At 37.0% G+C, this 15,623-nt stretch overlaps 2 protein-coding genes and 1 long non-coding RNA gene across 4 annotated transcripts; 1 reads left to right on the top strand and 2 right to left on the bottom strand.

Moving 5' to 3' along the window:
- Positions 1 to 225: 225 nt before the first annotated feature.
- On the bottom strand, positions 226 to 5,737 carry LOC135769126 (uncharacterized). 2 transcript variants are annotated; one of them, XR_010542372.2, is made up of 4 exons: positions 5,376 to 5,737; positions 3,847 to 3,952; positions 1,151 to 1,206; positions 226 to 645 (listed from the first exon to the last, which is right to left on the bottom strand). It is a non-coding gene; the product is annotated as an uncharacterized lncRNA (long non-coding RNA). The 2 variants fall into 2 exon arrangements; XR_012336339.1 differs by lacking the exon at positions 226 to 645 and having other exon boundaries at positions 751 to 1,206.
- LOC135769123 (epithelial membrane protein 2-like) lies at positions 5,073 to 9,325 on the top strand. The gene is made up of 5 exons (XM_065278499.1): positions 5,073 to 5,199; positions 5,745 to 5,826; positions 7,996 to 8,098; positions 8,375 to 8,515; positions 8,755 to 9,325. The coding sequence occupies exons 2-5, from the start codon at positions 5,749 to 5,751 to the stop codon at positions 8,913 to 8,915; spliced, it is 483 nt and encodes a 160-aa protein (XP_065134571.1). The 5' UTR covers positions 5,073 to 5,199; positions 5,745 to 5,748; the 3' UTR covers positions 8,916 to 9,325.
- A 727-nt stretch (positions 9,326 to 10,052) lies between these two features.
- Positions 10,053 to 13,293, bottom strand: LOC135769122 (germ cell-specific gene 1 protein-like). The gene is made up of 3 exons (XM_065278498.2): positions 12,758 to 13,293; positions 12,557 to 12,668; positions 10,053 to 12,246 (listed from the first exon to the last, which is right to left on the bottom strand). The coding sequence occupies exons 1-3, from the start codon at positions 12,897 to 12,899 to the stop codon at positions 11,919 to 11,921; spliced, it is 582 nt and encodes a 193-aa protein (XP_065134570.1). The 5' UTR covers positions 12,900 to 13,293; the 3' UTR covers positions 10,053 to 11,918.
- Positions 13,294 to 15,623: the final 2,330 nt, after the last annotated feature.

The following is a 15,623-nucleotide window of genomic DNA, read 5'->3' as shown; positions in this document are numbered from 1 at the left end:
AATGCAGAAATAGATAAAGAAGTTGTTTTTACTCATTAATCCACAATAGATTCAGCATCATTCAGAGGATCTTTCTTACTATGACGTCCGTCTGTAATGTTGTTGTGTTAAAGTTGTATTACCGTATTCTTCTTTTGTCTTCAGTTCTCTTGTCTGGTGACTGTACTGATGACTGTTGAAATAACAGCAGGTGTGATGGCCTTCATCTGGAGTAAATCGGTAAACAGTCCAGTTTTATTTTAAAGATACATTCATCTAATCATATTACATTTTTTCACATATATTTATTTAGCAGTTGCAAATTTGTACAATTAGAAATTGTATTGCATTTAATATATAAATGATAAATCTTTATATATTTGATTATATGCAGATATGGGCCGGTAAGAGATTTTGGCAGTATGATAACCTTAAGCAAAAATACCACGATTGCCATATTGCCATTGCAACACTAAAATGTGTTATTTTCAAATGTCTGCGTATACAAACAACAACTTCTCAACTGGACACAATACGTTTTATTTTTAAGCAACATATAACATGTAAGCCAGGTAAAAATGAAGCCTTTAAATCAGGAGTGGGGAACCCTGGGTCCTGGAGGGCCACCGTCCTGCAGAGTTTTGTTCCAACCCTAATTAAAAACACCTGAAAAATGAAATGAAAGACTTTAGGATTACTTGGAAATGAAATTCAGGTGTGTTTGATAAGAGTTGGAACTAAACTCTGCAGGACAGTGACCCTCCAGGACCCAGGGTTCCCCACTCCTGCTTTAAATGATAATATTCTTCCAAAAAAGTTTATTTTTGTAATATATATTAAACATAAACATCAAATCAATGACATGACTTTACATGACTTAATACATTTTGCGTAAACACCGCTCATATCGTTATCAGCTCTCTTTTGGGCTTCTGGTAGTTTGGTCAAGCTGCTGGATTTTAAATCATTAGTAGCGGTTTGATCAGCTAACAGATCACTGCAGTAACCCAGAGTCTGGGTGAGGAGTTAGATATGTTCAGTTAGATAAAACCTTAGGGAAAATCTGCATGACCGTGTTGTCTTTGTGTTGTGTTTAGTGAAGGTTAGCTCTGGTTATTAAAAACAACATGAATGTTTCTGGCCGTTCTGGTCGGTGTTATGGTTTAAGTACCTGAAGTAGTCGGATGGAGAAGTTCAGTCTTATGAGCTGGAGATTACTGATGCCGTCTGTTTTAAAAGAGAAGAATATTGTCAGCATAACAATTCGTGTTTTTCTCTAATACACATTGTAGACAATTATTGGCACCCTTTTATCTAATACTTTTTGAAACCTCCATTTGCCAGTTTAACAGTTCTAAATTTTCTCCTAAAATGCCTGATGAGGTTAGAAAACACCTGAGAAGAGATCAGAGACCATTCCTTCATGCAGACTCTTTAGATTCCCAGCTTCTCCTCTCATTTTCTGTAGGGTTCAGGTCAGAGGACTGGAATGACTATAGCAGAACCTTGGTTTTGAGCTCAGTGACCCATTTCTGTGTTGTTTTTGAGGTTTGTGTTTGGGTTATTGTACGGTTGGAAGATCCAAACATGGCCTTTTATAAGATTTAGATTTTTAACAAGACTGTCAGCACCAGCATGACAGTCTGAGGGCGGAAGTGGGCGGAGTTGTAATCTCAGACCAGAGAATTATTAAACGTTAAAATCTATTATAAGCTTTTTAATTAAAATGAAATGCTCAAGCTTTATTCTTTAAGATTTGTGTTACATTTATTTTTATTCATTTATGACACAACAAAACAAATAGATAATAAACTTTAGGCTACATTGTTTTGTGCTGTACTATTTAAAGTCGCCATGAAACGGAAGTATCAATTGCCTAATTTTCCCCGTGGTGACGTGTATCCGAGTAAAACTGGCCTTTGAAATGAAATAAGGCAGGGCTGGATTTGAATTTGTCCATCGAGATCTGATTGGATCATTTGAAGTTGGGTCGTGTTGCTGATTGCTACTGTAATCGCAGCGATATTCTCCCGGACCCCGCCCACCTGCCATACATTATGACTGGAAGTAAAGAGAGATCGTTTTTAGGAGGGGAGGAGATTTGCATTTCAGATTATGAGGGCACACGAATTTTTAAAAATTAATGATGCTCACAGATAAATCATTTGTAAAAAATACCACAATATTACAAAACAAATTACAGTTTTTTATTTTATTTTCATTGCGACTTTAACACATTTTGTGTTCAAATAAATAAATGTGTTGTTATAATAATAACACAGGGATGTGTTGTTTTACAACCGTTTTAAAAGTGTGTGTTTATTGTGTAGGTCTCAGAGGAGTTGGCCAATTTCTACATCACAATCTACACTCAGTATCTCAACACCCAGGCTGCAGGTCAAGCTGTTACCCTCAAATTCTTAAGCAATGCTGTAAGATACACACACAACTATATAACCATTTAAATCTTATACACCACTGCATATTATGTCTGAATACTAACATGTGTTTGTGTGTCAGTTTGACTGTTGTGGTATTGGAGGAGCCATTGAGGTGTTGGCACGAGACACGTGTCCTGAAGGCAGCTTAATCCAGCAGATCACATACTCTGTGAGTCACTTTACTGTGTCTCTTAAATCTGTTAAATACTGGAGTCCTCACAAATCACTCACCTGTCTGTCTGTCTGTCTGTCTGTCTGTCTGTCTGTCTCGTTCTGGTTTGGTCTGGTCTGGTAGAGTTGTCCCGATGTGATTAAGGGTATGTTTCAGACGAAAGCTCCACTGGTTTTGGGTGGTTTTCTTGGAACGGCTGGAATCATGGTGAGTTAAATCATAAACGCTCACTCAGTGGTCTGCAGTCCTGCACACATGTTTAACCATCCACCCGTCTGTCTCTCTTCCTGTTTGTTTGCGTGTCTTTCCTGTCGCCCTCAGTTGGTGGCGCTGGTGTGCAGCATTGTCATCAGAAGACAAAACTCACCATCTCACATGTCTCCACCAGCATACGTGCTCCTCACGTCTCCAGATTCTGTGCCGTACCCTTCACCAGATTACCATCAGCAGCACATCTAACTTGCTTCTCTCTCTCTCTCTCTCTCTCTCTCTCGGTCTGTCTGTCCCTTTTTCTCGCTCTCTCTTTCTTGGTCTGTCTCGGTCTGTCTCTCTCTCTCTCTTGCAGCTGGTGGCGCTGGTGTGCAGTTGTATTCTGAGCAACAGTTTAAAGACGTCTCTGCCCATTTACTGAGAGACAACCCATCTGTCTGAGTCTGTTGAAAGTAAACTGCTCAATATTGTTACATTTTATTAAAATGTTTTCATGTATTGTTTGGTCATTTGATTTCAATGTTTAACTCTGTTTTGTGTTACTCTCGACTATAATACATTAAAGACACTTTAAAAAGCATGTTACAGTGGACTGTGTTTTTATTTATATGGTGCTTTTTTAACTGTGTTGCACATCTTAAGATTAAAGCCGGATCATTATAATGAAAGCTAGATTAGCAGAATTGACTAAACCCAAAGATGAGTTAATCTAATTCTCAGTCTCTCAGTAAACAAGACCAAACGCATGATAGCGGCTAGGAAGTCAACAAAGAAGTTCATAAAAATAATGTCAGCAAAAATTCAGGCTGTTATTAATGCCAAAGCAGGCCATGCAAAATAAAAAAAAAGTGTTTTGGTATTACTGTATGTGGGAATGCTGTTCACTATAAAACTATTTAGTTGTTTAAATTTTTTCTTTAAACCATAAAAACTATTGTGATAATAAAGTGTAGAAACTACATTCATTCATTCATTGATGTTACTGTAAGAGTGTAAATCTGTACAGTAGTCGAGTGTAAACAAACAGCAGATGACAAAACTCACAGTCTGAGACGCCTGACACTGAAACTCTGGGGTGGAGTAAACGGTGACTCACGTCATCTTTATTCGCCCGCCAACATGTTGTTTTCATTTGAAAAGATGATCGTCACTGACAGAAAGAGAGAGAGAGAGAGAGACATGACATTATACTATATACACAACTAAATATTCCCTGTCATTATTTCACTAAACATGCTGACATTTTCTGTTGTGTGTCCTGTATGATTGAATGAAATCTATTCACCGGTACATGAAAGGACAAAACAAAGTTAGTGTTACATGATAACTGCATCTTTCTTTGCAATTTTGTTGACGTTAGCATCACAAATGTTTGGGTTGCTAAGTTACTCATAGAAATGTGTGTGCGTAAGGCGGTGGGGTGTGGTTGAGAAAGTGTGAACCATCATTCATGTGAGCGTGTGTGAACATGCATGAATAATGAAAGAGGGGAGTGTCCAAAATCTTCCCATCCAAATTTCAACACAAAGACAATCAACAGTTAAGAAATATTGCAAAACTTGACAGACTCTCATCTCAGACACAGACACACACTTGCAATACGTGCTTGGAAAAAAGTGTGTAATGTATTGAAGTTGTGATTGTGGGAAGAGTTTGTAGTTCTCACACACAGGCTTATAATGAGGTGTGTGTTCAGGTGAGGTTACTAACTGTCCCGCAGGTGAAATCTGGTTGAGCAACATTTTAACATTCTCCTTTCATTAGGGTGTGATCTCTAACACACGTACGAATCAAACACTCAAATCATATTTTATAAAGAAACAAAGCGAAGATTTCTATAGTCAGTTTATAATGCTTTACTTGGCCTTTAAACACATTAACATCTTCCTCATCTCTCACACATACACACACACACACCCTACTATAATGATGATGATGATGATGAACTCTTCATATAAATCTGAATGTAAATAACACAAAGAGTCTGTTAACATTAATGTGTTATTTCATCTCTCTCTCTCTCTCTAGTGTGTAATTAGCAGACAATACTTTATTATAGTGTAGTTTATTATAATGACACACTAAAGGGTTTTGTCATGCAGTTATTTATATAACTTTCATGTAGTTGACAAGGACAGGGCTTGCCAGAGGCGTCCCAGCCCTGTTACACCTTCAGATGAAAAAACCTGAGAGACAGATGAGCGGAGGGAGCGTTACCCAATGAAGGAATGAGCTGGTGAGAGGGGTGGGGTTAAGTTTGACAGGGTGGGGTTAGTTTGAGTTAGGGTTAGAGGGAGGGGTTAATGCTTGAGCTTCAGTTTGAGTGGCAGTTCAGGGTAAATTGATACAGTCGGACAGACATCACATCTGGATCTCTGAACTTCTGTTATCTGCAAGGTAAGATTGAAAACTTTCTCTACATGCAGAGATTGGGCTGTTTTCTGCTCTTGAATGAACTTTCAGTAAACATGAGTGAAAATAGTTTTGTTAGATTATAAGAGTGAGTCTGGGTCAGATTGTGATGATGTTGCTGCTCGTATGATTGTGTCAGATGTAGGAAACGATGCTCTTACCGTGATTCTGACGCTTTATTCGGTTTTCTGCATTTAAAACAACAAAAGACATCCGGATGAAATCTGAAGAGAAATGTTGTGTTGAATTGAGTGTTTGTGAGGAGACACTAAAACTTTTTGGCACACTAGTTAGGGAGTGGCTGTTCTGTGGAATACTGAAGACAAGTTTCAACTCATCTAGCTGTAAAACATTCATTCATACCTGCGTAACACACACACACATACAAAACAACACACACGCAAAGAGGGATTAATAACACATTATTTAGCTGCTGTTTCAATAAAGGAATAGAGAAGTCAAACCCTCTGATTGTGTAAACTGATACTAACATTAACTGATAAACATCTGATTGTTTTTTCATCTCTCAGTATCATGTTGGTTTTACTTGCTGCCATTTTCATTCTCCACCTCGCCTGCATCGCACTGCTGCTGGCCGCCACCATCAACAATGTGAGACACAAACACACACAGATACACTATATGTGTAATGACTTGTAATGATTGTATAGGTTGTATATTCTAGCTCAGTGGTTTATAATCTTGTCTCAGGGGAGGACGCACTGCTCTGCATATTTTGTATATTTCTCTTAACTGACAGACACACCCAGATCTGTTCACAAGTCTCTCTCTCTCTTAATCATCTCAATCAGGTGTGTGGGTTAGATAAAGGAGACAACTTTGAAAATGACTGACCCTTCTCCTAATCTAAGGTTTTCTAAACTGCACGTGGTTCAAATGTAAATTGCGGGGGTTTGTGGGTTAATTTCAATTAAATCATAAAATGTATATAAATAATTTTAAAATGTTAAAAGAAGGATTTCTTCATATAATACTTTAAACCAAAAAAAAAGGAGATTTTATTTGTTTAATCTGTGACCATTACACAACACTACAATATAAGCAAATACATTAAGGGTCTGTTTCCAGGACAGTGTTTATCCTAATTCAAGACTTAAATGCATGTTTAATTACTCATTTTAATTTAACTCATTTTAACATATATCAGTGACATTGTTTTGTCTCAAGATGCACACATGTAGTGTTTTTGTAAGGTATGTTGGTAAAAATGTCTAAATAATTAAAGCCTATTTCTGGATTAACCTAAACCCTGTCTGTGAAACCGCCCCTCTGAGTCTTGTATTATAATCTCTGAAGTGATCTTAAAATAATCCTCCAGACCCTTCAGACATGAACGTATGCTGCTCTCTTGTCCTATATTTAAATCTCGGGGGGAACTTTTAGTTCAAGGGGGCTTGGCTGACACTTTAAATTTAAAAACACTTCCCTTACGAAATTTATTGTGGTTTTGCTAATAGTAAAAACATGGTTACTACACTTTGTTAATTTTAGTAAGCTATTTTAGATTCTGAAAAAAGTCTCATTCTGTTTGATTTTTAAATTTGTTTCCTCATAAAAATTTCCCCACAAGGTAAAAAACAACAGATTTTATTATATTTGTGGAGTAAATACACACAGACATTTACCCTAACTTTTAACTAAATGCTCACCACAGTTTTAAATGATTGGCAAGTTATTGTTTAAGTGAAAATACTCAAAAGATAACAAGAGGTTTAGTTTCAAGTGTCTTCTTTCAGAATCTATCACATTCACGCCTGTGGGTCAAATAGTTTAGGAGCTGCAAACATTTTAGTGTGGGTGCGTCATTTGCATGGTTGGAGCTAAAAGTGGGGGTTAAAGGTTCATTTAAATCAATATCATTATTTAATTTATAGGCTATTGACGATATATTAATGTATTGTGTACATGCACAAACCTACTGAGATCTTCAGATATTCTAAATATGACACACACATGCTATGAGGTGATGATCATGGAGTCTGTTTTAAAGTCTTTACTTTCTATTACATCTTAACCTTTGTGTCTCTTTCTCGTCTTTCTGATCAAAGATGTTTGTACTGTGAGCAAATAATGCGTCAAACTCCATCGCCCCAGCAGTGCACGTGTCACTGATATAAACGCTGGTTTAAAGAAAACTATTAACAGCTTTATGTGCAAGAAGTGCTTTCTTCCATATTCACAGTCACACACAATCACAAGTGTCTCTCTGACGCCACATCTCCGTTAAAAAAGCAATCAGCGTATGGATATTGATACTCATTTATTACTACATGGCAGCCATATTAACATCCTGTCCTGTTTTGTTTTTTGCACTGATGTTATTTCAAAATGGCTAGCTTAGCTTGACCAATAAATAAATTGGCAAGAACACATTCTATATTTACAACCCAATATAAATAAAATATAAAATTTTGTAATTGAGGTTTTCTAAAATTACAAAAAGAGGGCAAAGTCTGAGTGTCCAATTCAGAGACCATATGAAAAACAGTGGCGAGAGAGAGAGAGAGAGAGACAGAGAGAGAGAGAGACCCCTGGTGGATTGACAGATGAATACAGATATGAGATGTTGATTTGTTATGAGATGATTATTTCACGTTTCTCCATCACGCTCAGTCTAACACGTGTGGGAGTGTCGAGTTAGTCACGCACACAGAAAAATCTGTTACCACCCAGTCCTAGATAAACACAAAGACACACACGTGTTGTGAACAATTATGTAGTGCTGAAGTTAAAACTGTGTGTTATTTTTATTGTGTGTAGGCCTGGTGGATGACCGACAGAGTGTCCACTGATATTTGGGGTCGCTGGGTTTTGACTGATGGAAAGTGGAACCTCACGGATATTCCTGCACATTATCCTGAAGGTTTGTACAAGCAGATCTTCATCTTTCTCGTTTTTATAGAAATCGAATCTGTTTCCATTAGACAGAAAAATCACTCAATGATAGACATTTATCTTATCGTCAATAAAGTTGACAGTTTTTCTGTCTGTCAAAACTAACAAATCTTAACCCTTTAATGCCTACATCACATCAATACAGTCTCGTTCATTTTTTTAACTAGTTTGATTTATCAGCTATAAGTTGCATTGTGTTTATTATGTACAGACGTTTATAAGATGTTGTGTGATTGTGTTTCAGAGTATCTGCAAGCCGTACAGGCGACATCTATACTAGCGTGTATATTCTGCATTCTGGGCCTGTTTGTGTTTGTGGCACAACTCTACACACTACCTAAAGGAAAACGCTTCCTGTTTACTGGAGCCTTTCAACTGCTTGCCTGTAAGCACAAAAACACCTAATACACACAAACATCTACAACACACACAATTTGTCTCTTTAAATCTGTATTTCTGTTTGATTCATAATAAAATAATGTCTATATATATAGAATTACATGTATTTGTGTGTGATGTACAGTAGATGTGTGTGTGTTGTCCAGTATCTCAGTAATTGCGTGTGTTGTACAGTAGATATGTGTGTACTGTGTCTCAGTAATTGTGTGTGTGTGTGTCTTACAGGGTTGTGTATAGTGATCGCAGCATCTATCTACACTGATGTCTTCCATAAACAGGAGTCAGATGGTTGGTACGGATCATCATTTATCCTCGCATGGATCTCCGTTTGTCTCACCTTCATCTCTTGTGTGACCTACTTCGTCCTGCGAAAGAAAACAGCATAATCACACAAACACACAAACACACACACATCTACTGTACAACACACACGCACACACACCTGACATGTTCTCACTCATAGACTAAATATAATACTTCATTGCCACTAAGAATTTGTCATTAGTTTTTGTGTAGATCTAATATAGTTTAACTCATAAGCTGTTTAAAGTGTTTGTAGATTTGAAACATATAAGAAATGATTTATAATTTAATATACTGTAATTTTATATCATATGATATATTGATGTCATGGAGCATGTCACTGGATTTCAGAAGAGACTTTAATGTTAGTTTATCATACGGCTGTTGTTGTTTTGTCGATTCATGTTATCTGACATTAACAACAGACGATCATATCTTATGTATGGTCTTCGGATCAGAGGCGCTACCTTAAAATCTGAAAACTTTCACTTATGTTTAATTCATTTGATGTGTTTTTTGAGTTGACCATATGTTATTATGGGGATTTAGGTGTTTATAATGTAATATAACATCACAAAGATTTAAGACATTAAATCACTTCCAGTCTAAATGTGTTACAGAAACAAACATTATCAACGTACATTCATGAAGTTTGTAATCATAAACGATTGATCCTAATGTTTTAGTGCAGTGGTTTTCAATCTTGTCCTAGGGGACCCACAGCTCTGCACATTTTGTATGTCTCCCTTAACTGACACACCCAGTTCTGTTCATGGATCTCTCCCTTAATGAGCTGATGATCTGAATCAGGTGTGTTAGATAAGGGAGACATGCAAAATGTGCAGGGCAGTGGGTCCCCTAGGACAAGATTGAAAACCACTGTTTTAGTGGACACCACAGCTTGATGTTTAAAAGATTTATCTGCTAACAGAACCAAAACCGGCTGCTTTTAATACATTTAAACAAATGATAAAACTCTCAAATATGAACTGTTTGTAAATAACATCTAATAAACCTTTTAGGGACAAAATACGAAATAGATCAGTTTAACAGTTTGGATTTATTACACAATGAAATAAAAAAGCCAAAATGAAGAAATCCTGGCAAATGAAACATTGCTTGAAATACAAGTGAAAGTGAAGTGATTATTCTATCTACACATTTGTAATGCTCATATACATGACAAGTCTTGAACTGAAAACAACCACGCAAAGGAAATCTGAAATCTATTATTATTAAAAGTTTATTATGTGTGTGAGAGTTTAAACTCAAGGATGTTTTGTAAGAGTAGAGAACAGAACAGGAATTAAGATTAAGAGGTTTACACATTTACACTAAAGTGGGTTTTTGTTTTAAAACGATCCTCATCATACAGGAGGCGGTTCAGCACAACTCTACTGGATGAGTTTAGTAATAATCACAACAATCTAAAATTAAACCAATCTCCTCAGTCTGTGCCGAGTGCACGCTCATCCTTAGGAAGTTTATAGCAATACAGGAAACACAACATTATGTTCCCTGTATTGTGTTAGGATTCGGAGGTTCACCTTTATGAAACCATTTTAAATGACGTCAAATAGAAATTCTCTAAATCATAAGAATGTATTTCCAGGTGAGTTTTCCCAAATGAGTTGTTAAATCCCAAAATGGGTATAAATGATTAATATATGAATAGATCTGGTTTGGTTCTTGAGTTAAACTCACTGATTCAATGATCCTGTCGCTGTTAAACTAACCCTTCTGTGTTAGAAACAAACAAACACAGCGTCAGTAACTCGAGTAGGGGGACAGGGGGAGTAAGACGTGATCAAAATCTTTAGAAAGCTTTAATGTTGTTGTATAAATCACATGAATTTTCATTTTAAATGGTGACAGCTTATGTGTGTAGAAAGATACACAAGCTGATAATGTAAAGGATATTGTGTAGTTCTTTAAATTTACAGACCACTGCCGTGGCAAACCGATCTGTGCTGATCCAACCGAGCGCTGCGATTATTGGTGAATTTTTCAAGGAAATTGGTCATTGCCTTGGTAAAGCAAGAATTTACATCCGGTATGCAATGTTAATAAAAAGCGTGTTATGTAGGATGACCTTTTATTTAAGGACTACATTTTACCTGATTTGTGTTTACTTTGCTCAAATAACACACTTTACCAGCTACAGAAAGAAACTTGTAGCCAGGCAACAGATGAGTGACCGTTTCAGAACAGCAACATCATACAGGAATATTCAATCGCCACTGTTAGACAACCATACTGACCCGGGAACGTTTTGTGTCTGAACATGCTTGGGTGGAAAAATTACTGCAAACATTCAAATATATATATATATATATATATATAGCACAAGATCAACCACCGGCCTTGACACGCGCTCTGCGGCCCATCGACCATTTTCTTCACTGACAAATTTACAGTGTCAAAATGTTGACAAATCAAAATGAAAGAAAGCTGGAGTTTTTGTTCACAGAAGCCATCGTACATAACTCCCAACCAATCGAATTACACGGCCGAGCAAGATTTTTAACCAATCAAATGAAAGAAATCGAGTTTTTGTTAAGATGAACGTGAATTCCAGTCAATCACTTTACAGAGCTAAGCAGAATTCCAATCAATTATATATATATTTTTTTTTTCATTTGTTCCCTTTTGTTTAGACAAAATTAGCTTTGATTTAGGACAGTACATCCAAAAACAGTGTATCCATAAATAGACCTGTGTTTTTTTTTCTCATGTTAACAAAGTCCGTCCACACAATTGGTTAAATTTTTTGCTGTTCTGGTAGGTTTAGTAAATTAATTTGTTCTCGATAATGATTTATAAAACTTAGTGAGAGATCTTCACCCTCAGATCTGACAAACAGAACGGAGAGTCAAAGCCTCAGATTTGACCTTGTTTTATGTCTTGGTTGGTAATACGAACACATTCAAGAGACCAAAAAGACAGAAATTGTGTGCGTTATTGGATGAGGGCCCAGTCTGGTCCAAAATGCCAGGGCCGATTTTTTGTCCCAGTCCGCTCATGATTGTGGCCCGGACTAAAGATTAGCCAGACGGCCCAGGAACTCTACAGTAGCGGTGCGTGGATCAGAGCGAACTGAACTCCTCATGTGAGCAGTAAGATGATGTCAAACTCACAGGAGACAGAAGGAGGGGTGTAGGGGGGCACGACGTCGACTGGAGGTGAGATAGAGAGGGCGAGAGAGGGGCGGGACAAGTTGGAGGAGGTGGCAGAGGAGAAGAGACATATGGAGAGAGAGGAGAGAGAAGAGGAGATTGGGGAGGGTAGGTGAAGTTTTTGCAGGGGTAAAAAACACTTTTATGTTTTGGTCCAACCATCAGAAACTTCTTGGTGTAGTTGTTGAGTGTGGAAACTCCAGAAGACATGCAGCAGGTGAACGCCACCCAAGCAACGCTGCATGCAGGAACACAAAACATCATCAACATTCAGGATGGACGTCTATTCAATGAGCAACACATCTAATGTATAACAGCATTCTATATATGTACAGTACACATGCTTCCTTTAGAAGAAAGACACAAAGGTCATTGATACAAACTGTTAGCGGTTTGCATGTTCATAATATCTCATAAAAGAGAAAAAAAACATCTGTTTATTGCTAACAGACAGTCAACCTTCTTTCATTCCAAGCTTTACTTAAATAAGGAAGGAAATCTGTGTATACGTTGGCCTTTCCTAATAAAGATTATAGTGTGTTACTCACTAAAACGCCCACGAGTATCCATAGCTGTGAGGTTTGAAGTCTTCAGGACCGTGAGATATAGTCACCAGGAAAACCTGCATGTACATCATATGAGCCACCATTCCCACCAACCCTGAGAGAGAGACAGACAGACAGACAGACAGACTATTGTGTAAATGCACATACAGGACAATCAATTGTGTATTAGGGTGTTTGTTTTACCTCCGAGTACCGTACAGACTGCAGCAAATGCGTTCAGTAAGTGACCCCAACGCTGTTGGAGTGGAAACCAGGTGGACAAACCCAACTGAAGTAACAACAGAACTGAACTGACGCACAAGAGGCCGATATAAAACAACTCCATCCCAACACAGAGCCACAGGATTCCTGCACACGCACAATAAACTCAGTTTAGACACAGACAAATGTTTTAAAAGATATTAAACATATTTCATTTTATTGCCTTTTTCATCTTCAGGTATCAGGTCCATAAAACTTCGACATTTCTCTTCTGAAACAAAGCACACGACAGACAAATAATCAACTGTGTTTACTGTGAATTTTAACCTGTGATTGTGTAAAGTAAGCATGCATTTATTTTTTGTAAACATTGGTCGATCTGATGTTACATGACTGTGAATACAGATTGATACTGAGGAAAGAGTCACTCACACCTGTCTTTCACCGCCAGCGTTTTAAAAAAAAGTTGCCAGCCAGCGCCAGCGTTTTTCATGATTTTCACCAAAGTTTAATGCCTTCCAGAAAATGTTCTTCTTTAAATATATAAACATACAATATACCAAATGAAAGAACAGACCCTCTGCTTTCAAACAAAAAAAAACCGTTTCATCCTACCTTTAGTGGTTCTTTGAGTATGGGTAGGTTTTTGCAAAAACACCATATTTTGAGCATAAAGCAGAGATAATTCCATTTTTATGACGGACTTTTCATAGAGATCCCATTCAGAGCGATCTTTAAAACAGACACGGACATGCAGCAGCTTGCCATAGGGCAATACTTCCGGTTTTAAAAAGTTGCGGTATTGCGGAAAGACGGAAAATCTCGTCATTGGCGGGGAAGCGTTTTCTCTTAATTTATGAGATATCTCGTCAATGGCGGGGAAAGAGTTAATCATCATAATTATATTGGATTACAATCATATGAATGAAAGTCTATGACTGGATACTTCTGCACAGTCTGATGTACTTTACAGTACATCAAACTTTGTACTAAATTTCATTACGCTTCTGTACTAAGTGTGAGATATCTCCAATTATAACCCTCGAAACCGCCGGCCCAATCAACGAACAGAGAGCTGGGGATGTACCGTAGCGTGTAAGATTGTAGTTTACAGCGGACATGGAGACAGAAAGCTATTCGCTCTGTCGACAGCCGGCATTTGCCAACTGGAGCCTGAACAAGAAGAGTGTTTGTTAAACATTTATGATGTTGTGGCCCTACTCCAGACAGGTTTTGGGAAAAGTTTAATTTATCAACTATTACCGATCGTCAGCGAGAAACTGTGTGCAGCACAGCATGGCGAGCACAATGATCGAGAAATCATGGAAGGGAATTTCATTGTTCACAGTTAATGGTGGAGAACGCATGGCCAAACATTCTTTGGTGACGTTCCTGATTAACCAGAAAATAAGGTAGGAAGATTTAATTTACATTATGGTTCGGGCTGTCTGGTGGAAGAGTTTGAGAGGAGAGAGGGGCGTTCCTTCAGTTAGATGTGAGTGGAAAGACACCGTAAGCATAGTGTTCAACTAGCTCTGACCTAATTTACTTCACATATTCTGCAAAAGTTATTCACAGCCATGTTCACTCCGGTATTTCGCTCAATGGATTTGTTTTCGATACTTATTCCCTGTGTCATTTCACTTTATTTATTATGACTAAACTTGTATACTTAAATGCTCTGATTTCTTTGTAAGAATTCAATATTTGGCTTGATGGCTAAATCTGGTGTCAATCGCCCACTTAGAAATCCCCTTACTGATAAAAATGCTGATGTGTCAATACTTATTTTCTCTGATGTATATACAATCTGTTTTTACAAAACAACCACTTGATTTGTGTTAGGGTTAGTTGCATGGGTTGTGCTAGGGTTAGGGCATGCTGTTGCACATGGGATCTCTCAAATTTAATTAAATATGTATTTGAAAAAATAGAGATGAAACTTTAAACAGTAAATTAATTGTGTTTACTGTACAGAATACAATCATGCAGACATTTGATGAATTATTGGTATATAAAGTTAATTTCAACTGTTGTAAAGTTGAGGGGAAAGCCCCTGCCACCGCAAATGAAGAATGACCCATTTATGTCCTTAGCATGTATATTTAATTATACGTAATAAATCCTTTATGAGCACACACACAAGCTGTCTGAATAACCAAAGAGTTGATTAGCTTTATTTCCTAATATTATAGATGCCCTTTACTCAGATGTCTTCATGGTATATTTTCATACAAGTTTGTTACACATTTACTGAATATTCATGTATTTACTAATTAATAATCATGTATTACAGTTCTGAGAAACACATGCATACGTTTAAGAATAATATCTCAGGAAATCTGAGCTTTTGTAGAGAAGAGAAATCAAGGCAGAAATGTGCTTTTTTAATTAGGGTCATTTTAATTCAAATTTTTGCATTGGACTAAATGTGATATTAATGAAAGTTATTGCTTGAATGATTTTTAAAGTGTACGTTTATATTCCACTTTAAGATCTATAATCTTTATTAGAGTACTGCTTACTCTAATAACTACAGTTATATTTCACAGTTGAATCAAAACTACTACATCTGAAATAATCCTCTTTAAAGAGAAAATATCACAAACCTTCCTCTCTCTCGCTCTCTCTCACAGTTTTAAATGAAAACATCTCAACCTCAGTGAATAATAAATCACTTTTCAGTGTAACAATAAATATTAATCCTTAAGCCACTGCTAGATGATGAAAATATTAATACATACAGCATTACATTTACCTTTAGTATTGGGAACATGATGCAAACAAAACTTAAAAAACATACACAAATTCCGACAAGTATATTGTTTCAATCGGTCTACCACTGTTC

The sequence above is a fragment of the Paramisgurnus dabryanus genome, chromosome 3, assembly GCF_030506205.2.
Source record: "Paramisgurnus dabryanus chromosome 3, PD_genome_1.1, whole genome shotgun sequence".
Taxonomy (NCBI): domain Eukaryota; kingdom Metazoa; phylum Chordata; class Actinopteri; order Cypriniformes; family Cobitidae; genus Paramisgurnus; species Paramisgurnus dabryanus.
The sequence above is the reverse complement of the archived record's forward strand: the minus strand, read 5'-3'. Positions and strand labels throughout refer to the sequence as shown.